At 39.7% G+C, this 20,375-nt stretch overlaps 2 protein-coding genes across 2 annotated transcripts in view; one reads left to right on the top strand and one right to left on the bottom strand.

The window, feature by feature from the left end:
* The window catches only part of LOC149172986 (uncharacterized), a 49,847-nt gene that overhangs the window by 14,141 nt on the left and 15,331 nt on the right, over positions 1-20,375 (bottom strand). The gene's annotated exons all lie outside the window — the stretch shown is intronic.
* LOC149172987 (putative methyltransferase At1g29790) lies at positions 16,291-17,661 on the top strand. The gene has a single exon (XM_089428085.1). The coding sequence runs from the start codon at positions 16,291-16,293 to the stop codon at positions 17,659-17,661; it is 1,371 nt and encodes a 456-aa protein (XP_089284211.1).

Genomic DNA, 20,375 nt, shown 5'->3' with positions numbered 1-20,375 from the left:
TAAGTGGACGTTAACCATCATCATCATCATCATCATCAATGTGAAAATTTGGAAGACCCAAATTTCCACTGCAGCAACTGATTAAGTTCCTTCTATTTGTTAATTACTAAACAAATTATTTACTGCATCCTACAGCAAATACCAAAACCAATACACTGCAGCCTCCACTAATTAAATTAATATGTGGAAACAAGAATCTGAGCAAGAAAGAAATAACACACAAGTGACACCGTTATTTTTGGAAAAATATCCTTGGAAAAACCCAATGCAGGAAAACTGGTGCAACAGCTGAGGGTTTGCATTATTATGCAGTAATTTATGAGTACAATTCTTCGGATGCCCAAACTGGCAATCCTATACAGAGATCTAACTGGACAAAAAGATAGTGAGATGATCTCACCATGTCACTAGGAACTCTGACACTAATCTACGTTGTCAATGAGCCTTTGCGCAGTACTGCGTCACTGTTGCTGGGACTGCGTTGCACCTCCTCTCTATCCTCTGCTCGCTAGAAACTTCAACCCTCTGGCCTCTTGGTCTCACACCCCGACTCCAACACTAGATCCCGACTATTCCCCAGCAGAAATACGGACTCCCTCTGAAGCTCTGCACTGCCACAGCATAGCTCTACGCTGCCTCTACGTGGCCCAGCACTGCCTCTCTGGACTACTCTCTACCCTCTCTGCCTTGCACTCTCTGGATCAAGAAAACTTCCTCCGGAAAATTATCCCTACCCCTCACTGCAAGAAATCTCCTCGATCACCTTCTCTAGCAACTGTTGTGCTGCTCTCTTGAGAAAATCAATCTCTGATCTCTCACCCTGATGTGTCTTCCAAATGCCCATCAAGCCTCCTCTTATAATCTTCCACTTGAGTAATCAATGACCCAGATTAGATTCTAATCAATGGCTCAAATCATTTTGGCTTGATCCTCGTCTTTTTCTAGAAGTTTCACCCTCAATTTGATTAATACCCTTTAATTATTTTAATTTCCTAAGTTTAGACTTAGGCCTCCATTGAAAATAATTAATTATTTTAATAAAATTGTCTCCGGGTGGAATTTCCCAAAACTATTTCTCAGTATTGTGGAATAGATGTGTCCAAGCCTCCCTGCAAATTTTGAGGCTTAGAGCACATCCGGTGCTACCATAAATCAACACTCCCTCTTAGCGAGGAATGTGCTCTAGTAATGCAACTTTCTAAAGCATCACCCTTCTCTGTAACATCTCCCTCTGTGTTGCTGATGTCTGACATCATTGCTAACGAGGATCCATGATAGCCAAAACAAGAGAACAATCTAGACAACCAATGAGAGAAGCGCGACCAACAAAACAAGCAAAAGGACAAACCACCACTCCTTCAAAACCCGACCAAAATACAACAATGTCATCCCCTAAATTCCACAACAAGGGATAAAATTCAAGGACAATATTCAATTATTCACACACTAAAGGCATAAGACACAAAAAACCACACCAACAAGACACCACTTCACAACTGATGAAAACCCAATAAGCTACAAGCCCAAACCCAATTCGCAAGACAAATGACTGCATAAAATTTGTAACGCCAAACTTGAGGAAACAATTGAGGTCCATAAATGGAGAAAAATAACCCTAATTCACCAACACAGGTATAGGTAGAGTCTTACTCAAGAAATAGTTTCTCAAAACCCAAATTACGTAATGAAACTCCAAATAGGCATATAGAACATTCCCCGCTTTAAAGCCCCACGGTTAGAAGAATTGCATTGAGAGACTATCTTTTGGATTGATGAAGTGATTCTTGATTGAATGATATAAGTTTAATGCTATCTTCTTCCATTTTGCATGTTATTTTCTAAAATTATGATTTCACTTGTGCCATATTAAAAAGTGCAATATCTTTCATGAAATCTCATTTCTATGTTATTATGCAAAATTTTTCGTTCAACAATCCATCAAAAAAACTTAGTTACATGCATCCTTTGATCTTAAATCTCCTATTGAAAGGAGTCGTCAGGGTTTCTAAGAGAAACAATTTAGTCTTCCACCCTCTTCATCCAAATCCTTCAATCATTGACCTCACCTTAATTTACTCCATTGCCCAACTAAATAAAGACACTAGTCTACTTGTGGAGATCTCTTTTTATTTCTCTCTTTTATTATTTCTTGGTAACTAGGGTTAGGTTTAAGTCTAAATCTACATTTCATAGCAATTTTACACCTATATGTTATAGTCCTATTGGTAGGAATTGCATCTAATAAATTTAAAAGGCATTTAGCATTAATTGCAGGTTTTAAACATCAAAATAGGGTTGATGTCTAGATGTTATTTGTTGTCATATGCATTTTTAGCCATTAAAACTTCATAGTTAACCTTTCCCTTCCTTACCTTTTTAGTAGCCTTTAGTCCATTTTTTTCATCTTAGCATTTTAGAGGCTATTTCTTAGTTGTTATATGTCTTTTCATGTTGTAAATCTGCATATCGTAAAACCCTAGCTTATAACAACTTTCCATTTGTTTGTTGGGGTTGGTTTAAAGTGTACTTGGGCATTTGTAACTCTTATATTATTGGCCTTCAAGGTTTTGTCAGTACCTTCTCCCATGACCATTAAACCTCCTTCACCCTTAATCCATCCTTTATTGAAGATCTTTTGGGTGATTTATCTGCAAGCTCCTTAGATAGCCATTTGGCTTGGAACCCTAGTCATCTAACCTATAAGACTTGCCAAGGAAGCCTCCCTTAAGGGGATAACATCCAACCACTAAATAATGAGAGAAAGACCATTGAGGTGATAGTGGTGGCTAATCTCATTGTTGCCATAAGACCTAGGTTTCCTAGTGAGCCTTTCCAAGTTTCCACTAAGCTTACTAGATTTTGTGGTGACAGTCGTGAATAGGTCTTATCAAATTTCGATAATAATGATCTTTTAAACTTTTCCTCTGCATCTTTTGCCTTTCATATTGCATCTTCCATAGTTGTAATATCATGTAGCCATACCTCATTCTTGATGTGTGGTTTCAATCTAGTGATGTAAGATTGAACTTAACGTCCTGTTGACAATCCAAGTACTCTTACATCTAGTGCTTCCCATCCACGCGTAAAATCATCCAATCTCCTTTTTGTTGAAACATGGAGTTCTATGAATAAAATCTTGCCCGGTGAGTTCTATGTGAAAATATTCTTATTTGATACCTTGGAATCATTTAAAGAATTTACCTTTAAACTTAAACCAATTTATTGAATATATTAATTTTTCCACCACATGTACTAGATATATGCATCTAGAGTCCCCCTACAATAGCATATATTTGATTTTTTTCATCATCATTAGAGATACCATAGATTTCAAAATATTCTTCTACTTTGCCAAACCAAGCCACACCTTGTTTTCCATTCCTATCAAATTTTGACAATTCAAGTTTTGCTCTTGGTGGGTATGAAAAAGTTGGTTGGCTATATGATGGGAACTGGTTAATAATTATCATGACATGAGGAGGTTTGTTTATGTTGGAAATACTAAGAGGGACGTGAATCAGTATTTCTTAGCAATTAGCACTTTATTGATCTTTTTCAGAGCATTAGTTAATCTTCAGCAGTGTTATTATTATTTAGTATTAGATAGAAAAACCAGTAAACACCATACAACAATGCAAAAAGATAGAGATAGTAGACACAGATTTTTAGGTGGAAAACCCCCTCCGGGTCAAAAACCACCAAATGCTTCTTAGTAATTGTCTTCTTCTTTTTAAAAGAAATAATTACATCAAATTTTCAGCTCCAACAAAAGGAGGATCCAACCCCCTGATTTACAAGCTCCAACCTATAGGATGCTCCCACTGTTGGAAAATGTAAATAGGTTCGGTATTCATTTAATGTATTTGAGTAATCTTGTCAAAAGAAATAAGAAAATAATTTTTATTATTATTATTATGACTTATTAAAGCATGGGTTTCATGCTTGGGTCATCATGTTTTAGGTCAAACTCCCCATTGAGGACTTATAGGATTTATTCTGAGTCAATAAAGTCATTGTACTTTTAAAGAGACCCTTCTTGGGCTTTTGAATTGTTGGACACCTAATCCTCTAAGGGTTGGTGTGGAAGCTGAACAACCAAAGGGAGTCCAAGGGACCACTTGGAATATGAAACCAAGGGTCATTCCTATGTATTATAAATATGTATCATTGTGAATAAGATGGGCAATCTAATGTCTATCTTTCATATTACCTCCGCCATGTATGTGTTTAACATGGTACCAGAGCTGCAGGCGAATTTCTGCCTTGCTCAAATTTGAGCCACTAATTGTGGCCTCTCTGTGCATGTCAATTCTGCATTCTTGTTGGTAGAACTGCCATTATTGTGTGCATGCCTATTTCATGCTACACACTGTCCGGCTGACCTCTCTCAGCTAGATTTGTGTTGGGTTCTCTATCCACTGTCTCAAATAGAAAAAACGCACCTGCACTCCTGCCTATGTTCTGCCTATTCTGACACCAATCCCACGTACCTAAGTCCCTATGTGTCTGACATTGTATTTGCAAAATAGGATCAGCTAGCAGAGAATACTAACTCGAACATCCAAAGTGTTGAAAGGCCTAAACTTCTCTCCGATCCAGAGGTAAAGGTATAGCAACAAGAAAATACGATGCAGAGGAATTTGGAGAGCATCCACGCCCTCTAGTCGTCGTGAGTTGCCATACCACAATATTCTACTATGCCATAGTATACAACACTCCTAGTTTTGAACGCTCCCTCACACCCCTCAGTGGTATATACCCACTCCGGCCTCGTTGTGGGTGCCAACAGTCGCACCCTTCGCTCTGAATGCCAACAGTGGCACCATACATCCGCTCTCCCCTTCGCGGCCATACCATAAATTCATTCAACTCCCCTACATGATATATCCATACACTTGGAGGTCCCACTGCTACCATACGCTGCCATACCCACCTCGACATCCATACCTCCTTGGACCATACCATTCAACTCCTCTCCTGACCTTCGCAGCCATACCATAAATTCGTTCAACTCCCCTACATGATATCTCCATACACTTGGAGGTCCCACTGCTACCATACACTGCCATACCCACCTTGGCATCTATACCTCCTTGGACCATACCATTCAACTCCTCTCCCGGTGCTACCACTGCGTTCCTCCATGCTACGCCATACAGCTCCCGCTCCAACTCACATCGGTCCTCCATACCTCCCATCCAAAATGCTCACATCGGTTTCCATATACCACCTCTCAGTTTCCTTATACCACTATTTATACCCTCCGTTGGCTCACCAGTGATGCGTATCAATGTTGTTTTTGAAGGCCGTAAACATGAGTCTAAATGGTGAAGTCGAAGCCCACGAAATATGGATGGTTACTCGTCCCCGTTGAGTTGGAGCAATATGGTATGTTTCTTTCAATGTAATGGCATATGGTGAGCCCATGGTGTGTTGAACCTCTCCATGGATGGATGTTCTGTTGTGCATCACTCCGACAAAACAACGTGCTAGTTATGATATAAGAGTGTTGAATTGATACATAAAATTTGTGCGTTGATTGGTATGTATGTTGCCTTGGAATTGTTTTATCCTGCGTCAATTTAAAATCAATGATGTACATGAGGGATATGTATTGAAGTTTATATGCCTAGGGTCATTATAATGCATTGGAGCTATGGTGTATGGTATGAATTATATGCATTGAATTTGTTTCTTGAAGACGGTGCTGGTGTATATGTGAAGATGGGCATAATATTGAAATCTTATATATATTGAAGCCATGATGCATGCTTTGTGTTGGGAATATGTGTATTGAGTTCTCCTTATGAGAACCATCAAATCTTTCACAAGAGAGTTTGAATAGTTGGACGAAGGACTCAACATTATTTCTTGAACAAAATTAAGTGCCTCCACAAAAGTTCAGTTCACTGGGAGGTTTGTGCAGCATTGTGAAGTCAACCAAGAAGGCCCATCTAGTGATTTAGTGCACCCCGACACTGTTGTTGTATTGTTGGAGCACCGTGAACATGTTCTGTTTACCCTCATTCCAGTCAGCTTATTTAAACATGATAGTCATGTTGTATACAACATGAGTTGATGCCGTGAGAAGTAGAAAGAGTTTTATTTCTCTCGAGGGTCTGTTCATCGCTTCATCTATTGAAATTTCCTAGCAAGAAAGTGACAGGGTTTGCACAGGGACAAGATGGGTGATTATCTTTCAAGAGAAAACACCATGGAAGCCTTTTCGAAATTCTAAGTTTCTCTATATTTTCTAAATTATGGGCAACAACCTTTGAACATTTCACTTTGAACAAGGGAGGAACATTGATCTATTCAAGATTGTTTCTAAATATGACTTCTATCTAGTATCCAAGCAAGATAATGGTAGATATTTCAAAGAAATATCCCGAATTTGTTACTCATTTATTTCATTGATTATTTTATTGTTGGCACATTTTCTGCACAAGTTCACACTTTCATTTGTTGAGTTTGAGTTAGTGAGAAAATGACGGAAATTGAAAAATTATTAGAGTTTTTGAAGACATTGATACATTCTACTATTCATAATACAGTAAAAATCAGCAAAACCACTCTTGCTGATATTCAAATATGCCTACAAGATGCACATGAAAAGATTGAATTTTTGCAGCTAGAATCTCAGTTCCAGCGAGATGAATTAAAACAGCTCAGTTGTCATTCTGAACCTGTTTTTGTTCAGAACATTGAGACAAACTCCCATCAACAACAAGTCAATAATGTTGAAGTTGATTCAAATCTAGAGCCCAATGAAGGAGCAAATTTGCAGAAGGAAGTAGAAATTCAGCATACACTTCCCAAGTCCATCATCAGACCTTGGGAAGAGCTTTTCCATAACAAGCATAGAACAGGTCTTGGATATGATAAGGAGATTTCCTTTCATATTCCAGATTACTCAAAGCCCATCAAATTTCAGAGTGTTGGATTTCTTTATGACAGTTCACCTTCACCTCTTCCAGATTTTGCTCTTCTTCCATAGCAACAACAACAGATTGTGAAATGCCAAATTGTGAAAGAGTTGGCCATATGAAAGATCACCGTTTTGATCTTCATCCATGTGAACATTGTCATAAAACCACTCATTCTTCACACAGATGCTTCAGAAACAAGCCTCCTTCACAAACAGAGATTCATCTTGGATGGATCGCTTCTTGACAATGGGTCGCTTCTTGGCAATGGGCATCAATAGCCAAGAAGATATTTCAATCATATGTCTAAACTTGTTCTAGAGTATTGAACACTCTTGCAGTTGAGTTTTCTCCATCATCTCACCTTGTATCTGACAGGGGGAGAAGTGATAGTCATCTACAAGCTTCAAAGCCACATCAAGCGAGCCTGAGCCACAACCTGCCATACCAGATTCAGAGTTATAGCTAGAGACAAAGATGCCCCTAAGCATGCCTTTGGTTGATGATCAACCTTAAACCATCTATGCGGGGTTGAGACATCTCTTCAAACTTTAAAGAACTGGCAGTGGAAGTCTTCAGCGTCCTACCAGTTTTTGAAGAGTTCCAGGAATTACATTAAGCATTCCAGAGTTGTTGGTCATCCTTAAACCATCATAGGTTGAGACCTCCCTTTTCAGGTTGAAGTTCTCCCTTTTTATGCGGGGTGAGACCTCCCTTTCAAGGTTGAAGGTTTCCCTCTTCAAAACATGAGGAGCACTTCCTCTAGTAGAAGACCTCAGCTTCATGCCAGATTTGGAAGAGTTCTGAGAACTGCACTAAGCATTCCAGTGTTGGTGGTCATCCTTAAACCACCCCCCTTTATACCAACATTTCAGAGAGCACATTCAGCCTAGTGCTGCCATGCATTTTTGCACGTTTTGTATTACAACTCTCTTCTTGGACTAATACATAACCCTTCGGATTAAGGGGGGGAATGTTGGACACCTAATCCTCTAAGGGTTGGTGTGGAAGCTGAACAACCAAAGGGAGTCCAAGGGACCACTTGGAATATGAAACCAAGGGTCATTCCTATGTATTATAAATATGTATCATTGTGAATAAGATAGGCAATCTAATGTTTATCTTTCATATTGCCTCCGCCATGTATGTGTTTAACATGAATAATGTAAAAAGGTTAACTATTGAGTCAAATATGAATTATGTTATCTCCACACCAAGTCGGCCTTAAGATGATCAAGTTGGCCTCAAGAAGGCTATTTGACTTCACCAAAGGACTATAAAAGAAGCAGTTTGAACTCCATTTGAAACACACTCTCTCACAAGCAAGTTCGATATCTCTTGAAGCTAGAAAAAGTGTGAATTGGAAGGAGGAGGAAAAGGAAGTGTGAGTTTGGTCTAGGAGAAGGAAAGGAAGAAAATCGAAATTTTGGTACAACTATCTCTCTCTCTCTCGTGCCTTGGTTCTCTTGTTGATGTCGTAGCCAAATGTCGTATGATGTTACTGCCAAATCAAAGTATAGGTCGAAGTTGTTATTGTTGGGTGTTGTTGCCTACAGAAGTTGTATTGGGACAAGATCGAAGTTTCTAAGAGAAGATCTAAGTCTTCCAGTGAAGATCGAAGTCTCCAAGGCAAGATAGAAGTTGTTGGGTCGAAGAAAGTGTTCCCATTGTTGTTGCCACTGCCAGCTCAAGAAGGATCATCTGCAAGATAAGAGGAAGGTTGACATGGTGTGGATGAAAGTTTGTGTCAAGGTCTAGAGTCTTGGAATATCTCCAAAAACTATTGAAGGAAGAATTATTGAATGGATTTTCCCCTAGAGAGGGGTTTTCCCCTCGTTGTGAGCCTACATCTGGTGTTCATTGTTTTTGTGCTTTTGCTTTGGTAATTGCTTGATGAACTAAAAGAAAGCAGATATAAATAAAACTAATAAGAAGTCAAGAACATCACAAGTAATTATCAAGTATAAGAAAATATTTCTGCCTTTCTAATTTTCTAACATCAACACCCTGTTTTACCAACTGCAACAGGGAGGACACTCCAACGCCCTAGATCTCTGGCTCCAACTTGACGGATGCTCCAACACTCTATATACTAGCTACAATCGGATGGACACTCCAACGCCCTGTGCTTTATCAGCTCCCACTGAAAGGACGCTCCAATGCCCTGTGCTTTATCAGCTCCCACTGAAAGGACACTCCAATGCCCTACTGCTAGCTACAACCTGCCCTAGCACCACCTTGCCACCTTAAAGTATTCTCAAGCTCCAACCTATAGGTGACTCCAATCACCTGCCTTACAACACCTTTCCACCCTAAAGAGCAGGTGGACCACGTTTCACAATTTTCAAAATGGATCCTCTAAGTCAATATAAGAAAACTGTAAAGAAGATATTGTTTCTCTGCTCGGTAAGGATATCACTGACAAGTCCTGGTAACCACACTACTAAACACTACTCTAATTGATTACTGCACAACACTGCTCAAAATAATCATTGCACAACACTGCTCAAATTGATCACTGCATAACAGTGCTCAAACTAATCACTGCACGACACTGCTCTAACTGATCACATCACAACATTGTTGCATTGTACTACACTGCTCACATATGAATATGCGGTCAATAGCTCATGACGCAGTCAAACCACATCATTGCACCAAACTGCTTATATTGTTACAAGTGACAGGCACAAATGTCTGATGATCGCACAATCCTAGATGCCTTAGGTCATCCATATGCCCTGCTTGCAGCACTCTCAAACTTGGCCCAAGGAGGGCTTCCAGCATATGTCTTATCACAGCTACTATTGATCACAAGTCATACACTGTTGTCCATGTCTTATGTCAATAAATTATGATCATTGTTAATGTGTGTTAAGTCTATGTGCCAAATCACTAAACATGTCAAGTCACTAATAGGTATATTGGTCTATGTCAAGTACAAGATCGTTGTAATCTATAGGTCATGTCTTGTATATTAAGTTAGTATGTCAATGTGTCAAATCACAGTCATAATAGTTTTATTGATATAGTCAACTATATGTCATAGACAATCAATTCAAATCACTACTAAGAGTCCCTATCTGAGGTCATTGTAGATACACAATATCACTTTTCAAACCTATATGTCAAGTCAAAAACACTATATCACACAAGAGTCATTGATCATCAAGCCTTTAATAAATCAATGTCACTGCCACACACTCTCTCACTGTAGGTACAATCAATAGCACTTGTCAACAAAGTATAACTATAATCTTCATTGAGAATGTTCTACTACTGTATAACAAAGTTCTTGTCACTGTCAGGAGTTATGTCAATGTTCTTATGTGCATTAATGTCAAATCTGTGTCAAGTCACTTTACAGCTTGTATAGTAAATGTGTTGTTCTCCTTATTAGTTTAGAAAGCTCTTAGTCATGAAGTGTCTCTCTACTACTAAATGATGTATAGTAGTATAGTCTTCTAGGTCTTTGCACTCAGCCTAATGTATGTAACTTTTAAATATGTCAATGATGTCTACAAGTATAATAATCACAACATACCTCAACAAAATTCGAAGTGAATGATTGGCTTAGTGCTTTTGATCCTTGAAGTTACGCACTGATATAAAAAGAGATTACTACCACTGTCTTATGGTCAACATCATATATTGACAAGGGGGACCACGAAACAAAATCAATTTAGCTTTATGTGTGCACTAATAGTTCCATCCTAATCACTATAATTAGGCCTACTCTAATTACCCAACGAATCCCAATTGACCCAAAGGAAAATTTGCAACACAAACCCACAAACAAATTAAGGTTTGCAATCATTCATCTACCACAGGTCCAAGTGTTCTCTAGGACTAGGGATAATTTTGGGTTTGTAAGATGAGCCCTAATGAGGGCCGAAAAGGAGCGATCGATGGCCCAAACTTAATTGAATCCTCACTCACACAAAAAAAAATAACCTCACCCTAAACCATGACGTTGTGCTTTTTGGATGAAGGTCAAAGGTCTGCAATAAGACCTACACCAGCACACAAGCAGATCCAAGAAAAGGAAATTGTAACAAAATTCATATAATAAAATTAACTTGAATCCTTTGCTCTTCCTTTATCAAGACATCCTGTAATGAAAACGGACCTCAAAAGCTCCCAACATTGAACATTAATTTGCTGAAATTTCTTTGTTGGTTACTTTTGTAATCTCTGCGTTATTTTTACCTCAAAATGTCTGAATATTTCAGAGGTTTCTCACAAATCGTTGTTGAGTTTTTTATGTGTGAGGTAAGGTATAAGGTCTTCTTTTATAGACCTTCAAGGGGCTTAAGAAGGGTTCATAAAGTGAATGTTGGAGAGTCAATAGAAGGGGCTTCACAATTAAACATTGGAGGACTTTGATTAAATAATCATAATTAAAAAATAACTAAGCCTTAAAGAAGAAGGTCGTTAGCCTTATGGAGCCTTCTTCCTCTTTAAAGTGATGACGGACATTTTCGATGGTAGATAAATAATTTAACACCTTACTATAAGATGATATATCACTAAATAACCCTCAAGTTTAGTATTAATGACCATTAACCAATGAATGTGTGTCATGACACCACCCCTTAGGGTTTTAGCCCAAAAACTTGGGTCTTCATCTTCAATTGGGAATATCTCTCAAACCAGGAGGAACTACGTGGTGCTCCACATACCACCAGAAACATCTCGACGAGGAGAATCCCGTGACATGGATCTTCAAGCCAAAATCAAATATTTGCCACTTCAAAAACCCTTGACAAAGTCAAGGTATGTCCTTAGTCCAGGGAACCCAAACCCTAGGACTTCTGTTTTCAACCATCCAACTGTGGAGCTGCCAACTTGATGTAAGCTAGACAATTATTAAGAAGCGTTCATTAACTGTTTGACATCAATGGCTGGTGTTTTTGGTCAAAGTCAAACCCATATACACTCCAGGGTTGACATCAATGACAAAACCATCCAACAATCTCCCCCTTTGTCATTGATGGCAGCACACGTACTCCTGCGAGTACAACTCCCCCTGAATTCATGCTTCCATCTCCTTCTCGTGATTTCGATCTCCTCATAATTTCTCCCCCCCTTTGACATCAATGGTAAGGGTGACTTCCCCTAACAATCTACCTGCTTCCTGTGGACTTGTAATTTGCTTGTGCTCCCCTTTCATGTTATGCTTCATACGAATTGCCACTATTGACTCTACCTGTCAATATGGATCAACTTTACCTGCCAAAACTATTATTCCACTAAAACTACCATGACACTTCTTCATATCTGCCAATTGTCAACTTACCAATGATTGAACTTCAAACGTGCAACTATTGCTACTTAGACTCCCCCCCTTATTCCACTGAAACTGCCATGACACTTCTTCATATCTGCCAACTGTCAACTTATCAATGATTGAACTTCAAACGTGCAACTATTGCTACTTAGACTCCCCCTCTTCAATATTCAAGGAGTCATCATGCTGGATTCTTCAAAATAATGTATCACCCAGCTCTTCGGTTAGATCATCTTGAACCTTGTCATCATCCAATGTACCTATTGATTCCTCATTATCTTTTTCCTTTACAAAACCTGAAAGCATTATTGTGGAGACTTTCTTATTTGCTTGGTCTTCTTGCATCTATTGTCTTATCCTGTACCTGATATTTGGGTTGTCATTCATGGAAGATTCCATCTTGTACCTGCAATCTCAAGCTATGTGCCCATATTTATGGCATTTGTAACATTCAATGTTTGGCCTAAGTGATGGAGCATATGACACATACTTTTTGTTGTCAAAGTCATCGTGAAACCTGTGTCGTGATGTTGCAAACTTGCTTCTAGGGTTTTGATTCCATTGATAATGTCCTTCATAATTGTACCTGTCATAAGCTTTACAATTCCTAACCATATGTCCAAAGTTAGTACATGAGAAACAATAACCACTAAACAAATTAGCAAAACCTAAATGGATTATCTCGTCTGGATGATCTTCTTGATGATCCTTGTCCTTCATTTTGATTTGGCCTTTGGTTGTTGATGAGCTCATCCAATGCTCTAGAGTTGCTTGCAAAGTTCTGCTGGATATTTTCTTTTTGTGCTTTTGTCCGTAGGTAGACTATCTCTGCTTCTAAATCTTCCCTTTGTTGTTTTCTTCAAGTTCTCTTTTCAGAAACTCTTTAATTTTTCTGACTTTTCTAAGTGTACTTAAACACTAATAATGACTTCATTTAATTCTTCATTCTTCTTATTTATGCTCCTGGCATGATCTTTTGCTATCTTCAATTCAGCTTCAAGGGATTTGACATTTTCCTTTTCAACCTTAAGATCCTTTATAACTCTGACTATCTTGTTTTGAAATTGAATTTCATCCATTTCTTCTTTTTCAAGTGCTTTGTTGTCCTTAGCCATGAATAATATTGTTCCCGTGTTGTTTTCTTCATCACTATTGCTTTCTTCATCAGATGAGACGTTGTCTTCTTTAGAGAAAAAAACTTTTCTTAAATCCTTTCCTTTTACCTTGCTTATTGAATCTTCTTTGACCCTTCTTCCCTTGCTAGGGTGCTTCATCTTTGTTACCCAAGTCCTTTTAAGGACATCTAGCTGCAAAGTGACCAATCTCACCACAATTGAAACAAACTAATGGAAGTTTACCTTTGAACTTACCTGTTCCTCTTTTCATCTTTCTTGTAAAGTTTGCAATTTCTTCATCTGAAAATTCATCTTCCTCGTAGCAACTGGAGCTAGGTCTTGATTCCTGTTTGCCTTTTCCGGTCTTCTTGGATGTTGTGAATGTTGCTTCTTGGTTGGATGAACCGTCTTCCTCTTCAATCCTCATTTCATAAGCTGTAAGAATCTCGTGTAGCTCATCCATGCTAAGGTTGTTCAAGTCAGATCTATCTTCTAAGACAAAAACTTTAGGATTAAATCTTGCTGGAAGAGATCTTAGGACCTTTTGTACAATAGTATTTTTATCAATTGGTTCTCCCAGTCCTTCCAAGGCATTTGTTACTTCATCCACTCATTGAAAGAAAGTTGCAATGTTCTCGTCTTCTTTCATCTTCAGTTGTTCAAATTGAGCTCTGCTAATTTGAAGTTTTGCTTCTTTGACCTTTGAGTCTCCTTCATATATGTTTTGAAGCTTGCCCCAAAGTTCCTTAGTTGTTTTACAACCCAATACCTTAACATAGACAAATTGAGTGAGTCCACTCATAATGGCATTCTTGGCTTTGGCATCATATTCAGCAAGTTTCCTTCCCTTTTCATTTGTTGGAGAGGCTTTTGCATCATATCCTTGTTCAACTGATTCCCAAATATCATATCCTTGTGCAAGGATGTATACCTGCATCCTTCCATTCCATAGTGCATAATTTTTCCCATCAAACAGAGGAACTCCATTCTTGGTGTACTCCATGATCTCCCTTCAATGGTTAGACTAATTTTACAGGGACATGCTCTGATACCAATTGTTGGAAATACTAAGAAGGGGGTGAATCAGTGTTTCTTAGCAATTAGCACTTTATTAATCTTTTTCAGAGCATTAGTTAATCTTCAGCAGTGTTATTATTATTCAGTATCAGATAATGAAACCAGTAAACACCATAAAACAATGTAGAAAAATTGTTAATTTTAGGTATGTTCTATGCTTAGAGCAATTTATTTCAATTTTCACAGTTAGCTCCATATCTTTTCCAGATTAGCAATCACATCAGCATTAAAGTAAACTGCAGATAGAACATAAACATAAATCGCAGAAGACAAGAGGACACAAGATGTGGTGCTAGCCAGGGACAAACCCCAATGTGGGGAAACCCTTGATCAATTCTTCTTATATGTTCTTCAATAGTTCAGCAGAGAGAGAGAGAGATAGTACGTTTACAATAGAAGTCAACACTTTGACTTATCTAGATAAGAGCATAGATCATCTCTAAGAAGATGATATATGAGATCAGTTGAAGACATGCTACTTCAATTAATTCTCCAAGGTGACTCCTTCACCTATCATTGTGTTGCATTTCGTCATCATGCTGCACCTCACCGCGCTGCACCATGCTGCACCCATCATCACTATGTTGCATCTCATCACGCTTCATTAATCATGACTGTACCCATCACTGTACTGCATTATGTGCCATTGCTGCACCATGTTGCCATCCTGACCTATGTGTTGGTTGCACCTTGCTTGCTTGTTGTCCCTTGCTTGCTTGTTGTCCCTAGCATGCTTGTTGTCCTTAGCATGCTTGTTGTTGCATGCTAGTTGTCCCTTGCATGCTAGCTGTAACATTGCATGCTTGGTGTATTTGCTGCTAAGTACCATACAACTGTCCCAATGTTAGTTAGTTGTCCCTTGCATGTTGCTCTCCTTCGGAGACAGATGCTCTGGTTGTTTCAGCAGTTCCCGACAGTTCTGGCAGTTCCAGTTGTTCCCGACAGTTCCGGCAGTTCCAGTTGTTCCCAGCAATTTCGACAGTCCCGGCAGTTCTGGCTTTTCTGGCTTTTCTAGCATTTCCGACTTTTCCGACATTTCCAGCTTTTCTGCTTTTCCGACAGTTCCGTCTTTTCCAGCAGTGCCGGCTTTTCCGACTTTTCTGGCAGTTCCAGCTTTTCCGGCTATTCTGGCTTTTTCAGTAGTTCTAGCTTTTCAGGCTTTTCCCACAGTTCCGGCTTTTCCGGCAGTTCCAGCTATTCTGACTTTTCCAGCAGTTCCGACTTTTCCGGCTTTGCTGGCAATTCCGGCGTTTCTGGCATTTCCGGCTTTTCCGGCTTTCTGCCCTCTGGATCAGGGCAACGTTATTCCTTAGGATCTCTCCTCCTACTAAAACCCAAAGACAAGTAGAGAGAGGAAGATATCCCAAGTGTGTTGAAATCAGTGTTTTAAAAACCGTTCTTAAAAACCGGTTACCGGTCTAACCGGCCGGTTAGCAAGCCTGCCGGTCTAAACCGGCCAAAAAACCCGGTTTGAATGCTGATTTATCCATTTTTGTGCCCTAACCGGTGAAAACCGGCCGGTTTAGGACGGAACCGGCCGGTTTGTAACAAACCGGCCGGTTTCGTCCTAAACCGGCCGGTTTTAGGCCACCTGCTTGTTTGTTCCCTATTTCTACAGTAAGTTTTGGTCCTACTTCATGCAAAGTCCTTCCATGACAATGTCTACAGTGGGGTTTTGAAGAATTGCTGCAAAATGGATTGTTATATTCCAACCAGCATGATGTTCTGCTATGTGGATAAAAGATTTGTTCGGTGCCTCTACGGTAGAAAAGGCCTCATTAATCTTTCTGCAGACGTTTAATTGACAGCAATATCATAAGGAGAATTGAGAAGGTCCACTGAATTCCTCTGTGTGTGGATCAATATTTAACCCGGAGAAAAAATGCAGAGATTAACTTGTTTTCAAAGAGGGAAATTGACCAAGGTGGTATCTGGTCTTCAATTGCTATTAGGAGTGCTAGTAGTTCTCAGTTTGACGAGCTTAGTGAAACTCTACTCTTCAGGTTTCTTTGTGAATGATGCAAACAACTGCAAACACTTTTACATCCATAAAGAATATCCAAATGTTACATCTGCAGAACTCTTTTCCAAACTCCAAGACATGAAGATAAAAGTAGAGGGAATTCAGAATATGATAGAAAAATCCTTAGAGGAGATGCATGGCGAAGGATCCGAAGGCCCAAAGACAGTTGAATCAGAGCGTTTGAAATTCAGCACAGTTCTTGCAGAAATTCTTGTCCCTATGGATTTTATTAAAATTTTCCTAGATCAAATAAGACTTCCTGGGGTGCATTTGGTAACTGAAAACGCAGATATCAATACTCAGCTTAAAGATCCAATGGAAGTAGCTGGAACTTCCACTGATGAGAAAGCCAATCCACTGGCAGATTTCTTCTTTATAGAAGAAGTTCGCAAGTATATTACAGTAAAGGAAAACAGATTGGGTAAGAAGAATTTTCTTGGAGCAAATGGAACGTTCCCAAGCATTGGTCATGCTTGCTTTTCCATGAAAGAAGAACTTGAAGAATACATGGGCTATGATATTGGTGACTACTGTAAAGATGACTGGAATATAGCTCAAAAATTAATGGTTCATGGATGTGATCCTTTACCAAGAATAAGATGTTTTGCAAGAGCTCCTAAGTATTACCAGAAACCATTTCCCATCAATGAATCCCTTTGGAAGCTCCCGGATGATAGGAATGTTCGTTGGAGTCATTACCAGTGCAAGAATTTCACATGTTTAGCAAACAATAGGTCTCGCAAAGGATTTTTCAAATGTTCTGAATGCTTTAACCTTACTAGTCATGAATTTCCCAGATGGATGCAAGTTCAAAACTCTTCCAACAATCCAGATTTTCTTATTGCTGATGTTCTGAGCATTAAACTTGGGGAGATACGTATTGGGTTGGATTTCAGTATCGGAACTGGGACATTTGCAGCTAGAATGAGAGAGTTTAATGTAACAATTGTTTTAGCTACTATCAATCTTGGTGCTCCTTTCAGTGAGACAATTGCTCTTAGAGGACTTGTTCCTCTTTATCTAGCAATCAATCAGAGGTTACCCTTCTTTGACAACACATTGGATCTCATCCATACTACGCGGTTTCTGGATGGTTGGATAGATCTACAATTCTTGGACTATGTCATCTTCGACTGGGATAGAGTTTTGAGGCCTGGAGGATTTCTATGGATCGACAGCTTTTTCTGCACCAGAAGTGATTTGGATGGTTATCATGGTTTTACATCTTAAAAATAGTTTTGTTTCATTAAAAATTAATTATTTAATGTATTTTTTAAAAACCGGTTCGTTTAGACCAAACCAGTCCCGGTTAGACCGGTTCCGGTCGGTAAACCGGTTCATTAGGTGGACTGGTCCGATCACCGGTTCCGGTTTTAAAAACATTGGTTGAAATGACTTGAAGGCCACCTCTATTTATACTAAAACATTGAGCACATGTGGGGTTTATTTGGTTGTTGGCCAACCTTGACGAATTGTCTTATAACGCAAATAAATTCATAACTCCATGAATACTTATCAGAATCAGATGATCTTTAGAACAATCCTACACCTCTCGATGAGAAGGATCCAAGACAAATATCAGTTGCCATAAATACGATGACACACATGGAGTTTGGCCCTAGTTGCCAATTTTAACACTCCCTCTCAGGTAGGGAGAACTCCATCCGTTGATCCATATGTCCGACTGTACTATCTCTGCCATCAGTGCCCTGCACTGCTTTGCTCTACTCTGATCTATTGAGTGCTGCTCTGCTTTGATTTGCTGAGCTCTGCTCTGCTTTGATTTGCTGAGCTCTGCTCTGCTCTGCTCTACAGAACCATGAAGAAGAAGAACTAATTGAGAATGTTTCATACCATTCTCTACTGACCCGAAGTCAGTGTCATCTGAAGAGAGTGTCATATCAATCTTACTGACTCGAAGTCAGTTTTATTGATCTCAGATCAATATCACAAGAGAGTGTCTCAAACCACTCATACTGATCCCAGATCAGTTTCATTGATCCTAGATCAATGTCACAAGAGAGTGTCTCAAACCACTCATACTGATCCCAGATCAGTTTCATTGATCCCAGATCAATGGAGGTCATCCTAGCATAGGGAGTACGGTAGATACAGCGATGCGTCCATCGATAGTACTATTATGGTCCCTATCCTCATTTCCCTGCTCATTGATCAGATGAGAGGTACTTCCCATGAGTCCCAGACTGCATGGGTAGGATGCCTCGATAGGATAACTAATCATCCTGTCCACAGGAGAACAAAGCATCCTGTCAATAGATGCCACAGAGAACTAATCATCCTGTCCCACAGTCGCCACGGAAAACAAATCATCCTGGCCCACAGGAGAACTAATCATCATATTCCATAGTCGCCACAGAGAACAAATCATCCTGGCCCACAAGAGAACTAATCATCCCGTTTCACAGTTGCCACGTGAGAACTAATCATCCTGGCCCAAAGAAGAACTAATCATCCTGTTCATAGCGCACCACCAGGGCAGGGTGAGTCGCCCTCTGGTCGTATGTTGCTCCAGTAAGTACCCCAAGCCCCCCAGAGCTCCCAGAGCTCAATGCATGCAACATGCAGGACCCTTATAAGAAGGTCTCTCAATGACTCTTAAGTTTTTCGAGAAAGTCACAGATTTGACCTTTCCCCGGGGCTTTGACAAAATGTCTGTGACCTATAGATCAGTCTCAATGCGATGGAGCCTCCTCGCTCATCGACTTACCATATCGCAGATAAGGCAGTATCGAATGTCTATCTGCTGGAGCAATCATCAAATACGGGATTCCTCAATAATCGAATCCCCCCTCCGGTTGTCACAAAGAATCACAGTGGTATTCATCATGTGTACAAACAGCTCACTTAAGAGCTTCTGCAACCATGCAGCTTCACACGAGATCATACTCGTAGCTATGTATTCGGTCTTGGCGGTGCTTATAGCAACCGACTTCTGCTTCCTACTCATCCATGATATCGAAGCAGAATCCAAAGAGAACCAACACTGAGAAGTGCTCTAATGATCCTCCACACTGCCTACCCAGTCAGCATTCAAATAATCATGCAGTGTCATATTTCCGGCAGTGTACCTCAATCCATGAGAGATTGTGCCCTGAAGATATCTCGGAAGATTCTCGACACCAATCCAGTGAAGCTCAACCAAATATGAGCTCACCATGCTAACTGCAAAACATATGTCCAGACGGAATTTCACCAAGAACATCAACGTGAATGAGTTTATGAAACTCAAAGGCATTTCCCAAATCTGGTTCGACATCACTACCATATAACTTCTGAAAGTTAAGATCCTCAAGGTAGTCACAGGCTTGCAGTTTATCATTTCACATCCGGAATCCAACTCCCTCTTACTTCTGCAAATGAGAGGCTCTGCACCTGTTGGAAATAGGTTGTCCTCATAAGATGTTGGTATGAGAAGTATATCATCCACAACCTTCGGGTAATGGTTTGGATCAGTTTCACTCCTAGTGAATCTCAGCATCATCAGACAGTTATCAATCCTCTCATACTAGGCCCGGTGTGTTTTGCTTCAAGCCATAAAGGGCTTTCTTCCACCTGTATACATGAGATTCCCAATCATGAATCTCAAACTCCTCGGGTTGTTCCAAACCTGTGGACCTGCTGCATGAGGGGAATGGTCCCCTTATAAGATTTTCCTTCGGTACATCACACATGTACCTTCATGCTCTACTTGAGTTCAGACATCCCTATCACCATTTGACTCACATCAGGTAGGGCCCCATAGGTAGACCTTTGGTGTTATAGATGCAATATGTCAATTGACATGATCCCCAATGGACCATCCTGCAACTTGATACAAATTTCCAACCCTAAACCCATGAGAAAAAGCATCTTTGAAAACTATATTTTTTAACACATACCTTTCCATCGATGAATGCCACCCTGAAACCTTTGACTTCCATTTC

This window comes from Pinus tabuliformis, chromosome 4_2 (assembly GCF_031772625.1).
Source record: "Pinus tabuliformis cultivar Carrire ecotype Pingquan chromosome 4_2, CPIR1, whole genome shotgun sequence".
In the NCBI taxonomy this organism is placed as follows: Eukaryota; Viridiplantae; Streptophyta; class Pinopsida; order Pinales; family Pinaceae; genus Pinus; species Pinus tabuliformis.
Note: the sequence above shows the minus strand (reverse complement) of the source record. Positions and strands in the feature narration are given on the sequence as shown.